The sequence below is a fragment of the Mytilus edulis genome, chromosome 1, assembly GCF_963676685.1.
Source record: "Mytilus edulis chromosome 1, xbMytEdul2.2, whole genome shotgun sequence".
Lineage (NCBI taxonomy): Eukaryota > Metazoa > Mollusca > Bivalvia > Mytilida > Mytilidae > Mytilus > Mytilus edulis.
Window position 1 is genome coordinate 55837454 of NC_092344.1, and position 27015 is coordinate 55864468.

The 27015-nt window shown below is 32.7% G+C and overlaps 3 protein-coding genes across 7 annotated transcripts in view; 1 reads left to right on the forward strand and 2 right to left on the reverse strand.

Moving 5' to 3' along the window:
* Positions 1 to 1083: 1083 nt before the first annotated feature.
* On the reverse strand, positions 1084 to 2049 carry LOC139485080 (uncharacterized). The gene is made up of 2 exons (XM_071269202.1): positions 1657 to 2049; positions 1084 to 1215 (listed from the first exon to the last, which is right to left on the reverse strand). The coding sequence occupies exons 1-2, from the start codon at positions 1952 to 1954 to the stop codon at positions 1151 to 1153; spliced, it is 363 nt and encodes a 120-aa protein (XP_071125303.1). The 5' UTR covers positions 1955 to 2049; the 3' UTR covers positions 1084 to 1150.
* An 11626-nt stretch (positions 2050 to 13675) lies between these two features.
* Positions 13676 to 26642, reverse strand: LOC139485155 (kelch-like protein 28). Its single transcript, XM_071269379.1, has 9 exons — positions 25979 to 26642; positions 21237 to 22176; positions 20641 to 20767; positions 20104 to 20296; positions 19526 to 19642; positions 18525 to 18705; positions 17815 to 18018; positions 17314 to 17537; positions 13676 to 13948 (listed from the first exon to the last, which is right to left on the reverse strand). The coding sequence occupies exons 1-9, from the start codon at positions 26583 to 26585 to the stop codon at positions 13788 to 13790; spliced, it is 2754 nt and encodes a 917-aa protein (XP_071125480.1). The 5' UTR covers positions 26586 to 26642; the 3' UTR covers positions 13676 to 13787.
* The window catches only part of LOC139485091 (tubulin tyrosine ligase 3-like), a 62815-nt gene continuing 52298 nt past the window's right edge, over positions 16499 to 27015 (forward strand). For 3 of the 5 annotated variants that reach the window (XM_071269360.1, XM_071269309.1, XM_071269369.1), the window contains exon 1: positions 16526 to 16657. In XM_071269360.1, the coding sequence (XP_071125461.1) occupies positions 16586 to 16657 (72 nt within the window). In that variant the 5' untranslated portion in view covers positions 16526 to 16585. Of the gene's footprint in view, positions 16658 to 27015 lie in introns of all 5 variants that reach the window. The other 2 variants (XM_071269320.1, XM_071269287.1) reach the window with 2 other exon arrangements.

Below are 27015 nucleotides of genomic sequence, written 5' to 3' on the forward strand. Positions count from 1 at the left end.
TCACTTGCAATAGCATAATCAACTGTACTGAACCCAGTATTACACATATAAGTAAAATATCCCAGGGAATCTCCCAAAAAACGACCATTAAGTATACGAAGCCTTGAGGACGAACATAATTCAAGTAATTTATTCCCCAATGTATTCAAAGTGCTATCTTGGTTTACTCTTCTGATATCAATATCAGTTATATAGCTATCTGGAAGAAGGTCAATACCATCAAAATTATTTATTTCATCTGAGTCATTTTCTATGTAATCTGCTTTCATTGCAGTCCCAGAATTAAAATCCCCTATTAAACATCTTTTCAATGTTTGAAAAAAGAAATGTCAGCCATGTAGTTTAGAGGAATAATAAATAACTGAAGAAGGCCAATGGCCGAAACGTCTGAACAATTGGTTTATTTATACAATTATAATAACAGATTCAACAATTAATTTCAAAACATCTTATCCTTCTTTTTTATGGGTTGTTCATTGCATTTATTCTTGTATTCTGATACATGGATGACTATCTCACGGACATATAACCAATTAATAACATTTCATTTTGTGGTACAAAGGAATTAACAATTTGTAGGTTTAAAAGAAAGAAAAAGGATTCTTTAGGGACACTTAAACTCACAAGTCGAAAACCGAAACTGCAAAAGACATGACAAAAAAGAAAAAAAGAAAATGTCCAAGACAAATAACAGTATACAAAACACAACATAGAAATGCAAAGATTGAGCGACACAAACCAGTATAGCGATTGTCATTGTAAACTTATAGTTGTCAACGGAAATTACCATTGTTAACTTATAGTTTTCAACGGAAATTATCATTGGATACTTATAGTTGTCAAAGGAAATAAGGTAAATTATTTACTAAAATGATAACTATATGAGTATTGAATATTGAACTATGACAAAAAGTATATTTAATCAATATGATAGAAAAAGCTATTTATCACTCGTGATCACTGGCTCGATCTGAGTTTTCGGGAATCTGCAAACTGATACCAAGTTGGGCCAAACGCAACTGTTCTTTGGACTGTTCCAGCTGAAGGTGTTGGCGGTCAACATATAGCTTAATATATTTTTTCTACGTGAAGTCTTTCCTTTTCAATATTCAGCGATCCTTTCTCTATTTGAATCAGCTGCTTAGAATTACTATCTTCCATGGTCGATATTTCTGGTAGGCGTAGTTCTATTACTAACACCGCTGATTGATCGTTCTGAAATAGAAAGTTAAACATTAAGTGAATTCATAATGACACTCTTTTGAGTCGACAAAATGCTAGAAAAGAATAAATTAACGTTAATGTCTGTGTGTTGGTGAGTGCGCGCGCGTGTGTGTAACGTTGTGGTCTATATACACCCACATCTCTTATTTTTCAGTGGGTTATCAAATACATGTAGTTGAATCCAAAACAGATGGTTATTAGATATATTTCAAATATTGAAAAAGACAATGATTCAAAACGGGAAGAATAAATGTATATCAAGCTAAAATTCGATTAATTGATGATCATAATCAGTGGCAAACATTACAAGCATATCACGATTGGAAAAAGTGCAAAGACAGGCATGTCGAACCAATCATGTCGTCACCTCCTCCCCCTTTTTCGCTCGGTTTTATCCAAGAACTATAACTTATAAGCAAATAAACAAATTACCTGATTCATCTGCTGAAGAGTAGGAGCTTCTTCTTGAAGATGAACATGACGGCATCGACAAATCTATCGACGTTTCTGTGAAAGAGGCTGTATCTATTCCATCTATAGGCGTGTCTCCAATAATTCCTACCACCTGATCTTCCATTGAGAAAATGTCTTCTGGGGGAGGACCTCCGCCTGTCTTTCTTGCCTCACGTCTATTGTGTGACACTTTCTTTTTTGCGTTGCTCATGTATGTTGTCCATTTCTTTCGAATTTCTTTAACTGTTCTTTGGTGGTGGGTATTTGAAGAATTCATCTTTGTACAGATACCATCCCATGTCTTCTTCTTAATGTTATTTGTCGCAGCATTTGTCAGCTTGCTGAATAGTATTCCCTTATGATTTTTCAACTTCGGCCAGCATAATTTGAATTTCGATTTCGGAAAAATTTGGAGATCTTGATTCAGTATACGAATTAAAATCGAGTGGACCTAAGTACAAAACTAGTTTAAATAGTTAAATTGCAGCACGAGCCTCTAAAAAGTTTTGAGACAATCAATTTGATCGTTTATTCTCTCATTTTAACAGTTTATATTATGTTTTTATTAGTATATATTAAAACCTTTATTTTGTGTATATTTTTTTTTCACAACAGATGAGACCACCCCACCCCCCCCCCCCCCCCCCCCCCCTCAAACAATATATAAAGAAATGCTTAAAATCTATTTGATTTCATTCACTACATATTGTATTGATTAAATAAATAAGTTAGGAAGGAAGGTCTTAGGACCATCGTAGTTAGGACTATCCTAAGATAGCTTTGTTTTACATCCTAAGACATGTCTCAGACACGTCCTAAGCTAAGACCATCCTAAACAATGTCCTAAGACATATCTCAGGACATATCTTAGGATACTTTCATTGACACGGCCCCAGGATAGTATAAGAAAGTTATCAAAAGTCTTAAAACTTTAACCTCAGCTAGAGTCAATTTATTGTCTGTCAGAAAAACTAAGTCCATTTATAAGTAAAATACGGAAAAATGGAATTTTTTTTTAATTTACTTCTGAATACTTACTTATGATCATAAACAAGCTTCTGTCCAAGTTTGGTACAAATCCAGGATAGTTTAAGAAAGTTATTCAAATTTTAAAAACTTTAACCACAGAGTGAATGTAATGTTTCTTGGCAGAAAAACTAAGTTCATTTATAAGTGAAATGCGGAAAAACGGAATTTCATTTTTAAAAATTTACATCTGGATACTTCATAAACAAGCTTCTGTACAAGTTTGTTACTCCTCCAGGATAGTTTAAGAAAGTTTTTAAAATTTCAAAAACTGAGAGAGAATATTTGTGGACGCCGCCGACGGCAGAATGTAGGATCGCTATGTCTCGCTTTTTCGACGAAAGTCGAAGGCTTGACCAAATAGTGTTCCTTACAAGTGCTGTGCATACAAGGACTTAAGAACATATATACATGAGTCATACATGTACTTTAATCCAAATTAATGGACCCTTACCAACCACAAGGAGCATGAAACAGATCCGAAAAAAAATCTGTCATAAAATGAGTAGCAAGACAAGATCTACAAATTAGTCATTTAGGTTAGATAGCCAACGCTTACATTTTTTCATTTAAAAAAAACTGACCTAAACCAGTTTTGTAATATTGTTTTTTTTTCAAATCATCACAGTGTATATTGTGTAAACGGTTAGGTTTAAAATGATTGATTGTCGGTTGCTAAACGTTCAAACAGTGGCAATTATTTCATGCATGTTAAGGACCAAATTGTGTTTTAAGAGTCAGCGGAGGGTCAATTATAAATTAAATCTTTTTTGATTTGAGGAGTACCAAGATGTTTAACCTTGATTATTTTATCTGCCGAGCTTTCATTCAGCGTACGGGTACGATTTATCTTTTAGCGCACGGATTTAAGACTGGTCTCGATAATGAATCACACGACCTGCTCTTTACTCTTTTTTAATCCGTCGAAATTCTATTCGTTTGTTGTTTATTAAACCAGATAAATATAGACGTGCTTACATGAATAGTCAGATAAATATGGTCTATACGTATATATTTTTTTTAACGTGTTTTCATTGCAAAGTTAAAATGTCATCTGAAACCCATCTACTGTAGACTATATTTTTTATACATGAATAAGGCCGATAGTTTTCTCGTTTGAATTGTTTTACATTGTCATTTCGGGGCCTTTTATAGCTTACTATGCGGTATAGGCTTTGCTCATTGTTGAAGGCCGTACGGTGACCTATAGTTGTTTATTTCTGTATCATTTTGGAATCTTGTGGAGAGTTGTCTCATTGGCAATCATACCACATCTTCTTTTTATAAATATAGCCTCCTCTTTATAATAATCAATAACCACGCTGACAGTGGCCTTTAGTAAAAAGACATAACACCAATAGAAGACTGGGAGAATAGATGGCAAATGAGCTCGAACGCAAATAAACTATGATACATAGTAGTAACAATAATACAGAAGAAACAAAAGAAAAATAGATACGCAGTTACAAACTTAACGGAAATACTGAAAAGACAATATTGATACCAGCAAATACTTAGGCGTAACCATCAGCAACAAACAATTATGGGATAGACACATTGACAACATTGCAAGCAAAAGAAATAAAACATTTGGATTTATTTGTAAATTACATGTTGTTCCTAAAACATCCTTTGTGGTAAACTCTGTCTTATTTTTAAATATTAATGGGAAGACCTCAAAATTACACCATTAGAACAGTTTTTTTACAATTGTTCGCGCTAAATTCAAAACGATTGAAGCCATAATACAAATATGAAAGGCAAATCCAAAAATTCCGATTTCTGACATCTGAAGAGTTTTATTTAATGGATATTGGTAAAGCCTTTGGATTTTAGTATTGAATGGTTCACACTATAAAAGGTTGCTTTGTCTTTGTAATCACTCCCGCATATGTTCTGCAGAGCATGTGTGACAGTAGCAGAGGTTAAACCCGATGATAAAAACACGTGTCGAATAGTTGACCGTGAAAAGAAGCGGTTTGGGTTTTTCTGGATGTAGCGAGATTTAATTCCATCGTTGAAAATCTTACACACTCTAGATATATAGATAATTTTGTATGCTTATTTGCTGTGAATTCATTTATTTTTCGTAAGTATGAATTTTCGTGCATTCAGAAAATCTTGCACTTTCGTGGATATTTGATTTCGTTGTTTTGTAAGTCCGTATTCAACCAAGTTGCAAATTTGGGATTTGCTGAACATTTTAACATCAATTCTCTGTAAAAATCGACCAAATATGAAAAATTTTGGCCAGATTATTTTTTTTCGATTACTTTTTTTTAAGTTGAAATGGTCCAAACTAACAGTCAAATTGAAAAAAAATAAATAAAAAAATCTGTATAGATTGGTTGCCATGGAAACAACGTGACATCATATGCATATATAAGTATAGCAAGGAGAAATGGCTAACATCTCATTTTATGGTAAAAATGAGATAAAGCATAACATTTTTTGTTATTTTCATTGGTATAAGAGACCATTTCAATCATTTAAACTGCTAACTGACACATTTTTCGAATAAAAACAGTTTTTTGATACATAAGGTGGTCCGCTTAACACAAAAATCGGCATGATTTTTGCCGATTTTTGGCATTTTTTACACCTGATTTCTTGTTCACCTGGACAAATGAAAAACCAAAAAAAAAAAGGTATCCAACGAATAATAATGAATTCACAGTATACAGGATGAGAGTTTTTTTTTACCATCACAAGAAAATCTTGTTTTAATCAAAATTGTATCGAATGGCGGCCTAAGAGATTTCAAACTAGCTAGAAACACCGATGAGTAACGACTATAGCAAAACCTCGCCAAGTAAAGAGCGCTTTGTGTTTTAATAAGAATTAAGAGGACAATTTAATATATAACAAGAAACAAATGCATAAGAAAACATTGCTACACGCCTAAACACAACAAGTGTCTCGCCTCTATTAAATAAACAAATGAGATAAGGCTAATCCGATGAAGGTATAGGGACTAAGCTCATTATAATTTCCAAAACAAAATATTTATGGCTTTAAGTTTGAAATATATATAGTTATAACAGGTTGCATACTTTCGTAGCGCAATAATACTTAAAAATCTAGACAACATTTGTTAATCACTTCTCGTTTTACAATCCATACATGCATTTAATATATGATCGAAAAATATTTTAAATCCTTTTAAAAATTGATTTTAAAGCGATTTAAAAGCACACAAATGCATAGATAATTCTGTTGAAATCTTTTGGTTGATAATATCGGTATAAGTAGATTCGGTCGAGAGGTTATGAATGACGAATTAATCCATTTTCTGTCAATATTGATATTTAATTGGGGTCGAGGAGCATCAAGTCATTTATTCTAGCTCACGACTTTGAATAAAGAAAATGGTCATAAGATTTAATATGATACAGTTGTATTTAAAACTTGACGGTGCGTTGTTGGTATATTCACATTAAATCACACATGGTAATATATAAAACCTCCGCCTTACATGTATTAGGTCTACATGTACATGCAAGGCATCATGTCTTAAAATTTCCATATTGTTTAATCCATAAAATAATTACTATTATATACTATTGCTAGGCATCATGTCTTTAAATTTCAATATTGTTTACTCCATAAAATAATAACTTTTGTAGTTACGAACATTCCTTGAAAGACGGATGACCGCTAAGCTTAGTTTCAAATCCCAGAAGGGTCCTTCCGCTGATTTCTGGTAAAGGGTTATTTCCCCGCGATACTCTGGAAGTAGTGTTTCCGTCTCTTGTCCTTACTAACATGTTATATGGAGGTTTCTTAGTAACATCCACAAATGTTGGGTGTTTTTCTGAGACGACCTGTGACCTCACATATGATGTAGGTAACATAACCTCCGTGTTCGACCTCATCGGACCAAGTGTCTCCTTAAGTGAATTAACACTGCGAATAGCGTAACTTCCTCTCTTCGAACTACTAAGCACTTGTATTGCGTGAATATGTTTCATGGCTTTCTTTTCAATCTCCCTTTCTACAAATGATGTCGATTTGTTTTTCTTCATTTTCATATTCCTATATCCAGAAAACGTGTCTGTGTTTTGAGTACGTAGTCCAAAATCATTATAGAAAGATTTTGAGGGTTCAAGAAGCACTATCCTTTCACTGTCAATTGGTGGTAGCATTCCGTTTTCAGATTCGCTCGATTTGTCAATATCAGCTTCAAGTGATTCTGATGGAGGAATGTCAATAGAATCAAATACTTTTCTGCCAGATAGTAGCAATGAAGCTGGCCACTTTTTCATTTGTCTCGGTGATCCGTCATTCAGCCTTGTCCGTTTATATATTTTAGATTCTTTTGCTTGTTCATATCCAATTTTAAGATCTGGTTTCGCGCTTCTGTTTTCGTGTAAAGTGAGCAACAGATTTCCATTAATGACTGTATCCCGAATATTTGGCAGCTTCTCAAAACTTCCGTTTCCTTTTCGTTTAATCATTGTCTGAAGTTAATTACAAAATCCGGTCTTGACCATTTTTTCACATTATAAGAAGTTCGTTTACATGGTGTCGCTCACTGCTTTTAATCGCGTTTCAATGTACGAAATGAATTTCATTTAAATCCGATACAATATTTAATAATCAGTCCTTTTTAAACAGGCTTAAGGTAAATTGTATTTGCATGTAACACTTTTAATGAAAACTAATTCCCATACCTATAAATGGCTACGTATCTCCCGAGATTTATAATATTAACACGTCTGCTTTTGACATCCACTTCTTTGTGAATTGATGGGGTCATTGCGGTTGTTAATTAAAGTTTAAAATATTTATATTCCAATAATGTTTTTAACTCTTCTGAATCTACAAAGTCATTATGACTAGCATGGACCTTGATAGGTAGCTACGCTGGTCCTACCATTGTTTCGCATAACAATACCGTCGGCTTGATATTGTAAGATATGTAGGTCTGATTTTAACAAAACCATCAATTACGCCTATGTATAGTCAATATTTGATATTAAAATCAGAAATCTACAAAAGTGCATTGTTCTATTGTAAATTGGTTTACCGAGCTCAAGACAAAGTGTTTGCTTTATAAAACCATTAACTTTCATAAAATATTTGTCCGAAATTGATTGTAAAATCTATATTGACATATATCATTCAAGTATCTTATTACATATTCAACATTAAAATTTGATGTGAACCTTTAACACGCATTCTAAATTTAATTTATACGTTATTCTTTACAAAGTACACGCATGCAGTTTTATTATCCATTGAAATTGCCAATAATGTTTATTTAATTGTAAAACTTTTTTTATAATATAAAAAATAGAACAATTGACAACCAATACATGCGTGTTATGATCGCTCATTTTATGTGTTCTTACAAAAATCATTACATATGTATAATATATAACCGCAAGAAAAGGTTAAGTGAAGCTTGAGTCCTGAGAACACAAAGGAAAACATAAATAATAGATGATTTTGTTCTTAAAAATAAACGCAGTCGTACGGAATTTCATTAACTTATTCAGTCGTTTCCTCGCCACAGTTCGGCCATTCAGCTGGCACTTCCTGGTAGGCTGGTTTAACCGTTAACTTAACGTTTGTGGGGGATGAGGGGGATTAATTACAGATCTTAGATTTCGTCTCAGTCTAAAATATGGGAACATACTTACTGTGTATTGTTGACATGCTATTAATATGCAGTTATTGTTCAAATTGGTGCCGTTAGTTTTCTCGTTTGAATTGTTCTACATTTGTCGACTCATTTCGGGGCCTTTTATGCCTGACTATGCGGTATGGGCTTTGCTCATTCTTGAAGGCCGTGCAGTGATCTTTAGTTGTTAATTTTTGTGTAATTTTGGTCGACTTTAGTCGAAAAAGCGAGACTAAGCGCTCCTACATTCCGTTGTCGTCGGCGGCGTCCACAAATATTCACTCTGTGGTTAAAGTTTTTGAAATTTTAATAACTTTCTTAAACTACATGTATACTGAATTTCTACCAAACTTGGACAGAAGCTTGTTTATGATCATAAGAAAGTATCCAGAAGTAAATTTTGTAAAAGTAAAATTTCTTTTTTTCCGTATTTTACTTATAAATGGACTTAGTTTTTCTGCGAGGAAACATTATATTCACTCTGTGGTTAAAGTTTTTTAAATTTTAATAACTTTCATAAACTATCCTTGATTCGTTCCAAACTTGGACAGAAGCTTGTTTATGATCATAAGATAGTATCAAGAAGAAAATTTTGTAAAAATGAATTTCCACTTTTCCGTATTTTACTTATAAATGGACTTTTTTTTTTGCCAGAAACAAAACATTCAAGTTTTTAAAATTTTTATAATGTTCTTAAACTATCCTGGATTTCTACCAAACTTAGACAAAAGCTTGTTTCTGATCATAAGATATTATTCAGAAGTAAATTTTGTAAAAAAAAAATCACCTTTTCCGTATTTTACTTATATGGACTTAGTTTTTCTTCCAGTTAACATTACATACAGTCTGCAGTTAAAGTTTATAAAACATTTATTAGATTCATAAACTATCCTGGATTTTTTTTACCAAACTTGGAAGCTTCTTTCAATCAAAAGACAGTATCGAGAGGGAAATTTTTATTGATTTTTTTCCTCATTTTTGTTGAGTCTGCGATTAACAGCAAAAGTAGGCGAGACACTGGGTTCCGTGGAACCCTTACGGATTTTTTTTGTATATATTGTGTTCTTTCTTTTCAGTGAATTTGATTGTGCTGAGTTTGTTACCGTTTAAACACGACTAAAGCACACAGATGAAATAAAACGGCATTTTCATATAAGGTTATGTTATACCTGCCGATAAATTCAAATCAGTACAAAATATACCCCTTTTCAGTAATCAGAATAACAATGATATTTTTTGTGCAATGAATAAATAAAAGGCATTCATTTTCATCTAATGTCTAATTGGTTTCCTTTCGATTCAATTGTGTCGACAAATTATATTGGTATAGGTATTATGATGGAGACACATTGTGCCATTGTGGCATATTTGTTACATTACTGCTATGAATCTTAATACCTAGTCCCATTACTTTTTTAATCCTGTAGAAGACAAATAAGTGCATTTAGCATTCATTTTGGTTATCCATCTATCAATAAAATATTTCTTAAAACATTATCTACCAATCAGAAGAGCATGCAAAGACTTAAGTGCTATACAGAAACCTCTCCCCAGACGGGTGGTTCAATGGAAGTAATATTGAAATACTTCCATGGTGGTACCAAGGGTTTGTATAGTAAGAACAATACAAATCCTTTATGGTTCTAATGACGTATATGTATGTACTGAATTTCCCCTATTACAGCGAACATTAATACAAGTGTTAATACAATACTTCAATTTCTGGAATCTTTGAAATGTAATGATTAGTTAGGATATTTATGGCCTTGTTGTTAAAAACCAACTCTAATGAATTTCTTTAAAAGTGTCAGGAATATTGTCAAACTATCCATCACTAGAGGGGAAAACGCATAGTCTTCAGCAGATCTCCTTCTTCTTACTTCAGATTTTGGTATACTGGAAGATAGATAGTTCAGAAGACTGGTTATAAAACTCACAATATTCTTTCTTATAAAACTGGTAGAATCTTACTGGATCGTTCTTTTACATGATCACAATTTTTAGATTCTCTTGGGGAATGTTTGACTTCTGTACAAGCGAACAAGCAACAATGCTGTAACAGTTGTTGTTTGATGTAAGAACTGAGAAACTTAGTTATCAAAGTATGTTCATGTTGGCTATAGTTACAGCCGATTTCAATGAGTGTAAAGGTAATATATTTTGGTTAGCTTGCTTGATAGCTGAACCGTAAAGTCATTGTTAGGTAACGTATACTACCCTCCTTTTGAAGTAGCCTAGTTCTTCAGACAAATCATAGATTGGTTATCTGTCTGACTGGCCTAGTCTTAAAGGAGGGTATAAAAAAGAAGATGTGGTATGATTGCCAATGAGACAACTTTCCACAAGAGACCAAAATGACACAGACATTAACAACTATAGGTCATCGTACGGCCTTCGACAATGAGCAAAGCCCATACCGCATAGTCAGCTATAAAAGGCCCCGATATGACAATGTAAAACAATTCAAACGAGAAAACTAACGGCCTAATTTCATAAAAAAAAAAAATGAACGAAAAACAAATATGTAACACATAAACAAACGACAACCACTGAATTACAGGCTCCTGGTTTTGAACAGGGACATATATAAATAATGTGGCGGGGTTAAACATGTTTGCGGGATCCCAACCCTCCCCCTAACCTAGGACAGTAGTTTGCCTAACCGAACAATTCACGGTTCAGCTATAAAGCAAGCTAATCAAAGATATTACCTTTGCCAACACTGTAAGATCTTCTAAAAACATATCGTAGATAGAGGAATATGTTTCAAAGTGGTTGGATTCCTTAATTAAACATGTTAAATAAGGAATTTCTTTGTATGTTTGTAATCGGTTGATTTTATACTTCAAATATTTCTGTTCTTTTTATTACTGCTCACATAACGGTCTAGAAAATTGTTGTGTCTTTACTTTGATACATAAGATATTCAAGTATATTTAAACAGAAAGTAATAACTGGTCGATATTCTTTTGGGTTTTCCTTTACATTTCACAATGTCACAGAATAATGCATATTTATAGACAAACTAGGAAGTTTAAACCTCTAATAGAAATGACGGTACAGAATGTAAGTATAAGATATATTTAAATTTTTCTGCGTTGAACTATTGTTTTACATGCAGTTATATGTAAGATAATATAAGATAAGATAAATCTTATTTCCAATAGAGGACTCATTATATAGGCAAAGTCAGTACATTGATTTTTTTTATACCAAACAAAAATATACAACACGTCGAAGCTAAGTTAATGTATGTGAATATCCAATTAGTTTAAGTTCCTACGACAAAAAAAAGTTGTTTCCTGTTCATTTCATCCTTAGAATATTAATTCTGGTGTCCATATAAATCGTATATTTTTTTTTATTGTAATAGACTACCTAATCGAAATGAAGGTTTGAGGTTTTACTGTGCATTGCATGAGTATCGACTGGAATTAAAGTATAGACTTTGTCTTTATTATAATTCCTACTTTTTATTAACTAGAAATGCTTTGATTTTGGACGAGCATATTCAGACTCAGAGTATTCAGAGAACTTGAACCTGAGAAAAAAACTACATTTATTGTTTTAAAATCTATTATTAGAACATCTTACGAGTGTTTTATAAGGAATATGACAGTTGTTATCCATTTTTGTACGGTATTTTTGTTTTACTTTTCACATTTATAAATTTTGTTTCTTTTTCCAGTAATGAAGTTAGCGCAAACATGTAGATTCCAAGTAAATCAGTACAAACAGACAAATCACCAGTTACTGACTGAGGTTAGAGGTTAAAAGAAACTTATAGGAGTCGAAATTGAATAAACTCATACAAAGAAGGAAATATGAGTACACAAAACAGACGAGAGATAGGCAAAATAAAACTCGGACTCAAGAAGGCTTTCCGAAATAAACGTATTGGCGTTGTACGACTAGAAATAAAAGCTTGTCTCATATTAGACGATAGATTAGTGTATATAGAATGGAACAGTAAAGGTTTATTCCAACATAGAGCCGATGGATCATTTATAGACACCATGACCGTTAAAAATGAGCCATTTGATCTTACGCCAATCGATGGAAACAGAGTCGCCGTTACTTATCCATTTACAAATCATTTCCAGATAATTGATATTTCAGTGAAGGAATTCCAAGATATTGAATTTCAAAAGTTTTGTTACGGTATAAAATGGTATAAAGAAAGACTGTACATTTGCGTGGATGGAGGAGGGATATTAGTAGCAACACTTAACGGAGAAATAGAGAACAAGATACCAGTTGATATTCAAATATCTACCCGCCTTGATATTGAGGAGGATAAAATTTATTATGCAAGGACTAACATTAACACAATCTACTGTTGTGACTTTTCTGGAAATGAGTTATGGACATTCAGTGATGAACACTATCGAATGCCTCTTGGCATAAGATTAAACGGCAAGGGTTGCCTCTATATCACGTGGTACGAATCAAACAATGTCATGGTTTTGTCGTGTGACGGGAAAGAGCACAAGGAATTAAAAGGAAAAACAGATGGCATCGAGCATCCGAGGTGTCTTTACTACGATAAACAACGTGATCTATTACTTGTATGCAATGACTTTAGTGATGAATCTCTGTTATTTAACGTCTTATGAACTTATCAAATGTGCTTGAAAATATTTCCTTTGACTTTGTACAAGGATCCCCATAACTTAATAGTTATAGTGCTTTTTTCACGTTTCTCGGTACAATTTCACAATTAGAAAGGCAGCAAAGTATTCGAAACAAAAATGCGTGTGTTTTTTTTTATTTTTGCGTTTTCTTCATTCCCAATTAAACCTTTTTGCCGAATAATGAAAGCTATAGGTTACAGTTAAAAAGTTCAAATACTGACTCGAAGAAAACTGAGAAACAGATCCCTTGTTGTATATTTCTGCATCATTACAAGAAATAAAGAGAAAAGTTATTAGAACTTTATTACTTTCTCCCCACGTAAGCGCATATCTAGGAGTACGCAAAACCGGTGTACGCAAAGTATTGTTTTTGTTTAGCTCGACGCATTTACTGAGCAATCGACTAATCTATAGTGACTCCGGTCTCTCCCGAGATTTAGGTACAGAGTCGGTTAGTTGTGACGAATAAATACTGAGCTGTGTAACAGTAGGGTGACATGTCTGAATTTTTGTGGACTGTCTTCTCGTTACGACCTTGCTCAGTCTTCGTAATGTTATTCAGCTTTGTGATGTCACAAAGCTGAATTACGGAGGTCGTATAGACAGAGAGAAACTACAGCACGTGTTATATGCAAATCAGCAAAAGCCAAATGATCTTTTGATTGTGCATATTCGAAAAGTAAAAAACACATCTTATGAAATAAACAATATCAAAAATGCATATATATTTATTGTTATATCATTTACAATTCTAACTAGGAAATCATTCAGTTCAGTTCAGTTTCTATAACATCTTCTTCGGACATCAACATTAACTCTTCATTTTACTTGCTTACAATGGCCAGACTTCGTATCCACTTCGATGGATAAGGCAGGTCTTGAACTCCAGGAACCCATGATTTTGTGGAAGTATCAAAACATTCGACTGATCTCAAAATTCTGTTAGACTGTGTGGATGCACCTCCAATTATGTATATAAGGTCACCTACAAACATATAATAGGCATGCGTCAATCTTATTCCACAGTTTCGTAAACCAGTGAACTTGCTGGTAAAGAAGAACATTTTACTCTCAACAACAATCCTAAAAACCCTATTTCGCGTATCAAACATAAACTAAAAGAACTAGCCAAGGAATTTGTTTTTGTTCCGGCTGATAAAGCTGCTAATAATATCATTATTGTTTGTCGTAAATTTTATATTGAGGTTCTACAAAAGGGAATCACGAATTCACCAACATTCCAACTGACTTCATTTTCAGAAAACGAAATCTGTAACAAACACAAACTTTTAGCTACTTCTTTACAAGCACAACCAAATACAATGAAAGTCCCAACTATATACTGGCCTCCAAAGCTACACAAAAAACCTAACAAATATAGATTTATTTCATCTTCAAGCCATTGTTACACTACTAAATTGTCTATTGTACTTACTAGTACACTTGGTACAATTAAAAAACCTGATAATAAATTGTTCAAATAAGGCCTTTGAAATAGTGGAATTAATTACTTTTGGAGTGTCAAAAACTCGTTGGAAGTACTTGATAAATTGCATGCATATATTGGTTATTTTGAATCTGTTCAAAGTTTTGATTTTTCTATCCTATATACCACTTTGCCTTTTCTTATTAAGAAAAAATTCACATCCTTTATTAAATGGGCATTTAAAAAGTCAGAATGCGAGTACATATGTTCAAACTCTTTTAGGTCGTTTTTTAGTAGCAATAAACAAAAGAACTATGGACATGCTTTGATACTATATATGCGCTTGAATTTTACTTGATAACATATTTGTTCGCTTTGGAGACTCTGTATATCGTCAAGTTATTGGAATTATATAAATCAAAACATAAAGGTTATTTCTGATTAATCTTTTGAATTATTTTATAATTAAAGGCGTTAAGAAACCTTTGGTGACCCCACACTTTAAATGCCTATCGTAGGTACGTCGTGAACAGTGGTCGCTACAGACAAACGTTCACAAACATTCATGTTAATTGTCCCAGTCAATGGATGAATTTAATGTGTCAATCAATGGCCACAGCCACACTGTTTTGAATTTCATTCTATTGTCATTTTATTTATTTACTTTTGTTACATCTTCTGACATCGGACTCGAACTTCTCTTGAACTGAATTTTAATGTGCGTATTGGTATGCGTTTACTTTTCTACATTGGCTAGAGGTATAGGGGGAGGGTTGAGATCTCATAAACATGTTTAACCCCGCCGCAATTTTGCGCCTGTCCCAAGTCAGGATCCTCTGCATGGCCTTTGTTAGTCTTGTATGATTTTTAATTTTAGTTTCTTGTGTATAATTCCGAGTTTAGTATGACGTCCATTATCACTGTACTAGTATACATTTTTTAAGGGGCCAGCTGAATGACACCTACGGGTGCGGGAGTTTCTCGCTACATTGAAGACCCATTGGTGGCCTTCGGCTGTTGTCTGCTCTATGGTCGGGTTGTTGTCGCTTTGACACATTCCCCATTTCCTTTCTCAATTTTATGGTTTATTAAATCATTACATTTCCCAACATTGGAGAGAAGATTAACGGAACTCAGCTAGTTTATCATGAACTTCTAGTTAAGGTTTTAAACTTATTAGTACATAAAAAGTTAATTAAATAAATTGTAAATAGAAATACAGAACATAATTTTGAACTAAAAACCAAACCGAAAACAAAAAACAAAAACAAAAACAAAAGACCATGCACAAAAAAACAAATACATTCTTTCGAATAAAGCCTCGTCCAATTACCCTTCGTGTAGCATCAAAGTCGACTAGATTTTGAATTAAGCCGCGTATATCACTCTCCATCTACTCCTTTTCTCTGCTGTGGTTGTGGTAAATATACAGACATGCTTAGAAAAATATATATGATATGGCCCAGGACAAAGAGCTTTATTTTTTACAGAAACAAAAGTATGAACAATACGCAACACTTGATTTGTTTATTTTTTTTTTACATGAGAATGCTCCTAAATACTGTATGCTGAATTTCAAAACTCCCGGTATGAAAACTGCTTCTATATACATGAAAACGTTAATATGGGTATACACTTTTTATTTATACTTGAATAGTGATAAATATTGATATGAAATTTTTGTTGTTGTAAAAAGCCGAGAGAAAAAACGACATATTTGCGTACAATGCCCATGCAAGTGATTTAAAGAAATACCCGAGATTCATATAGTTCTACTTTATAAGTACTAATAAATCTTCTAGTTTCACAAATGCATAGTACAATATTAGACATATATATATAGCATGTTTTATAGCATGTAATGGGCGGATACATCAGTTCAAGGTTTAAACAGATCACTATTATATTACCGCTATAGAAATTAATAAACATATAAAGTGACTCCTCCTCTCCTTCAAAATATTCGATCGTAAGACTTTTTGTATACCTTGACGAGTATTTTCAATAACTCAATTAGGCTCATAAAAGTAAAGCTTTTGTCATAATATACTTTCCAGCCATTTAAACAAGAACTGGATATTATTAAAATTTTCAATATTAAATCGACTATGTCAATGATGCGTGACAACAATTACAGAAAATCGAAATATTATGTCGTGCACGGCAACAGTAATGATTTATAGATATAAGTAAAAAATGTCAAATAACAGGACCCTAGCATTAAACAAATACGCTAGAAAATTGAGACGGAAACGAAATGGGATGCTGGTAAGTTGATCATGTTTTTATTTGGCTTGTTTGTTTCAATAGCAATCGATTTCTTATCTTTGTTATTGTCTTTTTAATGATGAACTTAATTGTTTATCATGAACGTCAATAATTCAGTCTATATCATATTGTTAGAAAATGTTTAGTTCACCTGGTTGTTGTTACTGTCTTCCGTAAATTGCATAGGGAATAACTATAATTACATACTAGTATATATGCATCAAAATGTAAAATAACTGGTTCTGTTACACATGTATGGGTTAGAAAGGTAGAGTGGATTAGGGCTGGGAAACCATCTTCACCAAATATATTTTTTTTATGACAAAAAATCGTTGTAGGCACTCGTTTATGCATTCGAAACCATATAATGATGTTTCTAATACTTTCTTTTGTACTACAATGTACTTAACTTTGGACGAAAAAGAGATGGACGGTTGTGTTACCCTTGTAAATTTATGATTATTCAAGAACTAAACTCGCGTGTAAGTAGCCAATTTCATACCTAAAATCAAGATTTATATTGTGAGTGGTATGTTTTTAAATCACTTGCTTACATGTTGAACACACCTGAACTCTAATCCCACATTAGTACACCCAAGTTATATTTCGTAAAACAATAATGCTCTATTTTACTGTTGAGAAATTTTAAGACTTACCAACGGCAGCAACAGCAGCATCATGTCTGGATACTACCATATCAGAGCAAAATTCCCAGACATCATGTTCTTTGTTGTATACATCGATACTAGAGACACTGCTGATCACAGAGTCCATGCTTGTATAAGATCGAGTGGCTCCACCACAAAGATACATTACTCCGTTTATAGTGACAATATTACCATGACAACGGGGAAACCTAAGATTGTTGTGTACGGTCCATCTGAAATCAAAATTGAATGCAATATTGACAGTATGAAAACCTTATAAGACTGAGTTTTGTGAATAAACCATCTGAATTAAAAACAGAATCTCCGCAATCAAACTGAAAAAAAAATAGTACGATTTCAAACATTATTGCAATCTTTTAGTAAACATTCCATAGTATTTTTTCTACTTCTTTCAAATATGATTAAAAAAAGAAGTTCGGTATATTTCAAAAAGACAGCAACCAAACACTAAAAATAAACATAAGAAATCCATTAATTATTTTAACCTACATGTTTTTTCTGGGATCGAAGCTTTCTACTGTATCAAGAACAGGCATTCCAGACTTTCTGCTGATATTTTCTCCATATCCTCCAGTTACAAACATTTGACCACCAAGGTTTCCAACTGCGGCACCCAGCCTAGCTGTTGACATTGACTTGACAAAGAACCAGTTATCGGTCATGGGATTATAACATTCTACTGTATTCAATACACTAAAATAAAAATAAAAATGCAATACAATTTAGTTAGCTCAGCAGTTTATTAAAAGTTCTTTTTATAAATTTATGAACTCAACAGAAATTTTCCGACACTCAAAAGCCTTTCAGTATATTACTGGTGAACTTATGATATGTTGTTAGAGATGTTTTCCCAAAATCTCGTTAATTCCCATTAAAAATGTTTATATGAAAATTAAATACATCTACGGTAGCCCGAACATAGGCACATTACAAAAGCAATTTCTTTGAATAAGATAACCATGTTGCATTCATATCCAGTCCGAGTATAGATTTACTATGAACAGATGTTGCAGACACAATCTGTTAGAAACACAAAATCCCCAAAAGGATAAAACAGAATAACCACATGAACACCCTTCCCCCTTTTAACTCGATCAAAATGTTAAATTAATAGACACATTTTAATACCAGCATTTTTACAACAAAACAAACTCACAAGTAAAGAATAATTGACAACCCCTAATATAAATGTACAGTACCTGTTATCGCCATCCTGTCCACCAATGGCGTACACCATTCCACACAGAGAGCACAATGAGTGGTACATCCTAGCTGTATTCATGGGCATGATTTTAATCCAGGCATTGCATTTGATGTCGTATACAAAAGAATCAGTTGATGGTATTGGGTTTTTTATGTGCATTCTTGGATCAATTCCACCTATCATAAAAAAATAAATGAACGTGTGAATAAAAATTGTCTCCCAAGTAACTCGACCTTTTATATAAAAACTTGCTGTACGGTACGAGTTTTGCTCAATGTTGTGGACCATGTGGTATTCTGTTGATTATAACATCATCGTCCTTGGTTTTCTGTTGGAAAACTTTGTAAATTAGTCGAACCTCTACGTCATATTGGCCTCTGATGGTATGCTGCCTGATGGGGTCTTCTTAATTTTATTTTAAAAATGTTGGGACTTTGTTTGTAAAGTCAAAGGGAATGCATATAGAACATATACGAAGTTATAGTAAAAACAGATTGGTCTGAAATACTTAATTCGTATAAAGAGTAAGGAGACATTCTACAAGTGTAAATAATACAATATTGCAGCAATTACCATGCTTAGCGATGACAAATGAAAAAGAGAGTGGAAATCCATTGCTGTACATTATATTTTTCCGCATAGATTTGGCTTTCATGTTCATTGCAAAACAATGCTAAATGGACTTATTCATTTCCAATTTTATACCATTTAATTCCTGAATTTGTTGAGAAGTATATACGAATTTTCCTGTTGTCTTGGGTAAGATAATTTCTTTTTTCAATTTAAAAAAAAAGGACAGAATAGTCATTTCCAACATCCCTCGCACCCCTTCTTTACATCGAAACTGGTTTTCCGGTTGGTGTCATTTCAATTTTCCTAATAAAGCAAAGAAGATTGGGCACGAAATGTTGAAAATATAATCGGATATTTAGATGGACAAAGGTAAAATTGCTAACAATAGCAATGCTACTACATATTAGTTTATTCTATACTAACCTGTTACGTATATCTTTCCATTCAATATTGTTACAGCATAATGAAGACGAGGCTCTGGTAACTCAGAGTAATGTTTCCATGCATTGTTACTCTTATCGTATCTTTCAATACCCTTAGCTAAAAAATAATAATAATTCAATAGCAACTCTACAGTTGTGTCCCCATCCCAAAAGAAAAAGACGATAGCTTGAAACTCGCTTTTGAGTCCTTCTTAAAAAGAAGATATCAAACTCATTTTTATACAAAATAGTCACTGATTGGCTAGAAACAAAAGATATACGAAAACGTGTACACATGCACAAGATATCATATAAAACTCTGCTGAAAATGAAACCATAGCTTTTTAAGGGAAGTTTTTTTTAAAGGAAATGGCTGAATATCGTTCCATATGCATGTATATAGTATACATTACTGAACAATAACAGTTTTCATATTTTCAAATGAAAATCGATAGCAATTTAATTTTTATGACAAAAGGAACTATAAAACTTACCAGAAGGTATAAAAAATAATGAAAAAATACATGTTTAAAATTTATGTACATTTATATCATTTTTGGTAAAAAAAAATTATAATACCTGAAACGGCTGCTCTGCTTGATGCTGGGTTAAATCCTCCAATCACAATGACATCTTGTAATGGTTGCTGTGTATCGCCTGCCGGCTCAGAACTTTGGTAACGTGGTGTCATAATTGGCGACTGTACCTCTACGTCTACTTTCCGTGAATAGCCAGCACTCTGTTTTTTAGGGGTCTCCATAGGTGCTACTGACTGAAAAATGATGAAATAAATTAAAAATTAAAAATAGACAAGTATGATTAAGGTTGTGATGCTATCTTCAATGGTTTCGTTTCTTGCATAGAATTTTTTCTTCAACAAGGTACAAGGTTGCAACATCGAGCTTCTATTAAAAAATAAGAACAAAACCTGCATTAATCTTCCACACAACATTCACACATCGCCACAAAGTTTTGGGTTGCTTTTACAAATACTTGTTTAGTTCTAACTAAAATAAAAGTTAAGTAAGTTTTAGAACGAGCTACAGAATTTTAAATATACACAATATTCTAGTAAGATTGCAAATTAGCGAAACAAAATTTTCCAGTTGAACTTACCTGATGTATTTCTTGTTTCTGTACAGGCCGACTGATAACTAATGGTTGGTGCATGGTAGCTATACGTTGTTTTGGGACCGCAAAATTGTATGGGTCTTCTTTACATAACATCTTGGCAGTTGCAATCCTGTAAATTAAATTTTATTTATTAATTTCCAGTTATTATGTGATTTGTTCAAAGATTTATATGATAAGGTTGCAACTCATCCAGGCAATGCTGACCTTAGACAGTATGGTCTAAAATAATATGTGGTATTATAATTGTCTATAAGACGAATTTCTGTATTTGATAAGCTTTTGGCCCTTTTTGTGTTTGTGTGTCCATCAGGTTTTAATGTTTGATGTTTGGCTTTCGAAAATTTTGTTCTCGAGCGACCGACCATATTTTTTTCTAAAACCGTTGCGCAAACGGAAATTAATATAAATGCACTAGTGACAGCAATATTTCGAGAGAAAAAAATAGTTTGTTTATATCAAATAATTGTCTTTTGTTTCCATAAATTATCCGATACGAAAAAGTGTCAACGTGAACAAAACTTTAATCGTGATGACACTATTTGTAAACAGAGGTTCATGAAGAATTAAACTATACATACCAAAGGGCTTCCAGTAACATCATCTTGCATTGGTTATCTCCTTTTAATATATCTGTTCTTTCGTTACAGTGGAAGATTTCTATCGGGGTCATAAAAGCAAAGCGCACGCAGTGCATCAGCCTTATAAGGTACTGCTTTCTGTGCATTATATTATGTGCAATCCAGCGTATAGCTGCTCCAAAAACATCTAATTCTGTGGTTATGTTTAGATTATCACTGCTCAGAATAGTGACTAATGTTTCAAAGTCTATTTCCAGAAACACTCCTTCGTGTCTGAATGTATTAAACTGCTCGCAAACAGCGACCATCACCCTTTCATATAATGGTCCGAATATTTTTTCTTTCATCAAGATGGAGAGTGCCTCTGCCAATGGAAGGCATTCTAAATGATCAATGACACGGGTTTTCACCATTGGGATTCGTAGACTTTCTGCCATCGTCATCAAATCACCCACGACATCTGGATAGACATCTAATATTCCGGTGTAAATGTATTTGAGTAAGATTTCGAACGCAATTGGTTTAATGCCTTTTAGTCGGACAGTAAGTGGTACACGCTGTTTCTCGCCTCTGCTGTAAAAAATATCGGCGAAGTAGTCGCTGTAACATGCAAGACATATGCGATGTGCCGCATACTTTACAGTACCGATGTGAACGGTTACATCGCATATTCTTTCATTGGCCTGCAGATGGCGGACGTAATCTCCAAGATGTGCAAAATGCGAAACTTGTTGGGCGGGTATATTCTTTAATCTACCTAATGCTTCTTCCACTTCATTTGGTATAGGAGCCATAACTTCTGGTTTCGATACAGAAATTAAATTCTTAATTTCATTCGTATTCCTTACAGGATGAAGAACATTCCTGCTATCGGTATAGATTAAAGATGTTGCGTGCTGCTCAATACCAAGTTTCATCGGATTTGGACTTGCATATTTTTCTGAAGAGCAATACATTTTACAATTAATTTAACACAACATTAAATAAGAAGAATTTACAAAATGATATGCCGTTTATATATATGTTAGCATAGAAAATATTAATTCAGGCAAATATGACCAGTCATTTTAGTTGACTTCACATGAAATATAAGTCTTATAAACGTAGAAAGATAACCATGCAAGGCTACAAGAGATACACTCGGCAAAATTACTAGTCACTGTATAGTCCTGGACTAGAATTAACAGTCATACCTTTGTATATATGCATTCTTAAGCTTGCTTAAATGATGTGTTTTTGGTGTGCTTTCTACTATAAAGGATATATTTTGTTCATATATCTCTTCAATGCAATTTTTTTAATGTGTCCGATGAAGGTAAATCCGGGAAAGCGTTACGGGTACTTTGAGAGGCAGAGACATTTGATTCATAAACCAAAGATTTTCGGATTGAATGTTGGTCGACATACGTTTTTTTCCACCTGACCACCAAGTATGTTCATGGATTTGGGTCTAGGTTTACGGTGTTCCATGTTGTAAAGTAGAAAGTTATACACGTTATTACGGAAATAGGAACCTTTTAACGCATTATTTCGGACTCTTGCTTAAATTTATTCAGCAATAATCACATTGGATAATTTAGAAATATCCGTGGCCTTCCTATCTGCAACAATATAACTTAATAGGGAAATGCGGTATATCATTGCCAAATTATACAACTATATGCATAGAAGATAAAAGGACAAGGATGGTTTTATGCGCAACATCAAGTCATCTTGATGTCTTCAATGCTGAGCAAAACCAATATCGTATGTTTTTAAGCTTTAACTTTTTCATTCTATATGATGCTGACAAGGCATATTTGCACAGATGACAGAAAGACATGTTCACACATACATTGTAATAAGTTATATCCCAAACCACAATTTTTCAGGGAATAAATGACGAGGATAAGAATATATTGATTATCATCAGTCGACACATATTAATAATAATAATATATAATAATAAATTCTTTATTTAAAGAGGGTAACTCAATTAGAAATAGTCTAATTTTCATTGAGGCCCTCAAACAAAATACATGCATACAGTTAACATTCATACATTCATACATTAAATTACAATATATATTACTAGTATATACACAATTCAATCATTGAAATATACTTTAGGGTAATAAATGACAATATTTGATATAGTTTTGTTAGAGGAAAACAAATTATTTGACTTGCATATAATTTTCAAGAAAATGATTATAACTATGTTTCTTGAATAATTCCACATTAGGACATTTTTTTATTTCGAGTGGTAAATTATTCCATACTTTGGTTGCAGAATAATGAAAAGATTTTTTTATAAAAATTTGTATTTGGTCTTGGAACAAAAAGATCATTATTAGAGACAGATCGTAAGTTGTGGCGTTGCACATCATCAATATTTAGTATTGCTAAGTAATCAGGTGTTAGCCCATTTACAATTTTATACATTAGAATTGATTGTTGGTATTTTATTCTTTTATCAAAGATAGCCATTTTAAAGAAGAAAACATGAAATTAGATGGAATAGAAATATCGCATTCCAGTATAATTCTTGCTACTCTTTTTTGAAGTTTTATGATTCTATCTGAATCTTTTTGTAATAAATTTCCCCAAACTGAACTACAATAGTCTATATATGGTAGAATATATGCATTATAAAATAGTTGCCTTGTGTGTATTGGCAAATATACTTTAATTTTATATAAAAGTGATACTTTAGATGAGATAATTTTACATATACGATCAACATGATCTTCCCAGCTTAAATTTTCATCAATGTCTATTCCAAGTAATTTGAAAGAATGGACATTCTCAATACATATTTCGTTGACGGTAATACATAATTCTGATAGTTGTTTAAGTTTTTGTTTTGAACCCAATTTCATACACTTAGTTTTTTGTGCATTGATTTTCATACTGTTATTGTTACACCAAGATTGTATAGCATTTAAATCATTTTGCAATATGCTGTTTATTTTTTCAATGTTTTTATCATGAAAATGCAATGTTGAATCATCAGCATATAAATCCATATTGGATTGTTTAACATGAAGTGGTTAATCATTTATATATATCAAAAATAACAGCGGACCTAAAATAGAACCTTGAGGCACTCCATACTTTACAAACGATTTATCAGATTTAATGTTAGCGTATTGGACTTCTTGTTGTCTGTCAGACAAATATGATTTTATCCAATCTATTATATGTTTTCCGATATGATAAAATTTTAACTTTTCTAAAAGTATGGCATGGTTAATAAGGTCAAAAGCCTTACTGAAATCTAAAAACACTGTACCAACTATTTCTCCATTATCTAAATATTTTAACCATTCGTCAATTAGTTTAGTTAGCGCTGTTTGGCAGGAATGACCTTGTCTGAAACCTGACTGGGCGATATGTAACAATTTTTTATTGTTAAGGAATTCATATAACTGTGTACATACATGTCTTTCGAAAATTTTAGATATGGTATTCAAAATAGAAATTGGACGATAATTTGAGGGAATATCTCTTGGTCCTCCTTTATGTATAGCAGTTACTCTTGCAAGTTTTAATTTTTTCGGAAAACGATTTGAAGTTATACTTTTGTTTATTAAAAAAGTTAATGATGGGGATATTATTTCTGCACTTAGCTTTAAAAATTTGGGACCTATTCCATCTAAACCTGCGGATTTATTAATATTAAGATGTTTAGTTGAGAACACACCTCTCCAATGGAAATGAGTTTTAAATGAAAATTTTCAGTTTTCTTTAATTTTTCACTAGTAAAATTTTGTAGTATAGAAAAATCCATATCTGAAGTTTTATTTCCAATAAGTTTTTCAGCTACGGATGAAAAATGAACATTAAGAGTATTTACAATATCTTGGTTGTTATAAACCGTTCGATTTTCATACTGCATTTTAGGAGGAAAAATATTATCCTCTTTTGGATTTAACTCTTTAATATGATTCCAAAGTTCTTTACTATTTTTGGAACTAGTTATGGCGTTTTGGTAATATTCCTTTTTTGCATTAAATATTAACGACGTTGTTTTATTACGCCACTTTTTAAAGTTTACCCAATCTTTTTTTGAATGATACATATTCCTATATTGAATGGAGTTTTTAATTTCTTCATTAAACCATTCGGCTTGTTTAAATGTTTTTACTCTTTTAGTTTTCATTGGTGCATGCTTGTTAATAACTTGATTAAAAAGTTCATACCATTTGTCGACAGCAATATCAATATCATCTTCCATTTCAACAATATGAAAAGGGGTTTGATGTAAGTCTGTACAAAAGGCATCTTCATTAAATTTTTTGAAACACATATATACTTTATTTCGATATGATTTTCCTTTTTTATCTTCATATTGATTTTTCTATTTAAGCATACAGGATAGTGGTCACTTAAAGCATATGAAGGTACATGACAATGGACAATATTTTCAGGATTAGTAGTGTAAATATGATCAATTAGAGTTTCAGATTTGTCACAAATACGTGTTGCAGTGCAAATTTGTTGTTGAAGATTAAAATTGTTTATGAAATTGATCCATTTTTTATTCTCAATTTTTATCAAGTCAATATTAAAGTCCCCCATTAAAATTATCTCTTTGTTTTCTGAAAGAGCTGCATTATTAATTTCAAATATTTGAAAGTGAAATACATTGTATTACTACACTGGTTTTGTCTTGTTTTTAAACTTCATTTAAATTATTTGGCAAAATGAACAGATTGAATGATTGAAGGCTGAGTTTATGAAATGAAATTGAAACTTACCACTATTGGTTCTATGAAACATACCACCTTCGGTACTATTAAACATACCACCATCAGTCATTTGTCCAATATGGTTTTCTGGTCCCATCTTGGCATTATGGGAGTGTTTGATATCAAAACTCTCTGTGTTGTCATCTGCCATCTTAAGTGTAAGTGGCGCTGCGATGGCCGCACTAGTTGTCATCTTTTTTGCAGGCCTAGGACTTTCAAGCTTTACTTTTTGTTGATTTGCTGATTGGTTAGTCTCAATGGAATCTTTACTTGTTTGCTCTGTAATTTCCACATCCATGTTTTCTAGATTATTGAATCCTTCTCCTTGTTCTTCAAATGTATCGTTTTGTTCCTCCTCATACTGCTGATATGCTGACATTAGACCGAGATCTTCTAATGTATATTCACCTCCGGTCAAAGCATTGATTTCTGAAACAAGCTGCCTGTCTATGTCAGACGATGTTGTAGATGCAATATTTTCAACAGGTCGCTCCCCATCTGCGATCTCTGTCTTATGCTTATCTTCCCAATCTGCTTGCGGATCTAGATCATGCAATGAACTAAAATCATGCAAAGAGTTCTTGGAAATGTAAGAATCAAAATTGAAGCGCGGCATTTTTGCTCCTGTTTGCTGCTCTCTTCGAACAGAAGCAATAATGTGACGTTGACGTTGTCAATAGAAACCTTCTGTTCTATTGTTCGCTGTAGGTACTGTTCTTGGCAGTGCAGAAACGTTCCGTTTGTTTGCTGATTAAAGATGTCTAAATGTTTGACGATAGATGTGTCCTAAACCTTTGGGGACAATGCACTTCCAAACTTCAATACAAAAACTGGGAGTTACGGCCGGGTTTTGTTTTTCGATAAAAAAAAAAAATACATTGGAAATAACGAATGTATATGCCTTATTTTAAATATGCTACCAGAATTAGGGGAAAGTTTTTAACAATTTTTTTCTTTGTTGAGGAAACATAAAACTTTTATAGAACTGGTTCAAATTTTATCAAAAATACTGAAATATCCTAACTTTAATCTTGAAATATCAGTTT

Coding starts and splice junctions, on each gene's coding strand:
- LOC139485155 (XM_071269379.1), bottom strand. CDS start 26,585: ATGCCGCGCTTCAATTTTGATTCTTACATTTCCAAGAACTCTTTGCAT. Junction 22,177..25,978: donor GTTTCATAGAACCAATAGTG/GTAAGTTTCAAT, acceptor ATTGCTCTTCAG/AAAAATATGCAAGTCCAAAT. Junction 20,768..21,236: donor ATGTTACTGGAAGCCCTTTG/GTATGTATAGTT, acceptor TTTAATTTACAG/GATTGCAACTGCCAAGATGT.
- LOC139485080 (XM_071269202.1), bottom strand. CDS start 1,954: ATGAATTCTTCAAATACCCACCACCAAAGAACAGTTAAAGAAATTCGA. Junction 1,216..1,656: donor CTCTTCAGCAGATGAATCAG/GTAATTTGTTTA, acceptor TTTCTATTTCAG/AACGATCAATCAGCGGTGTT.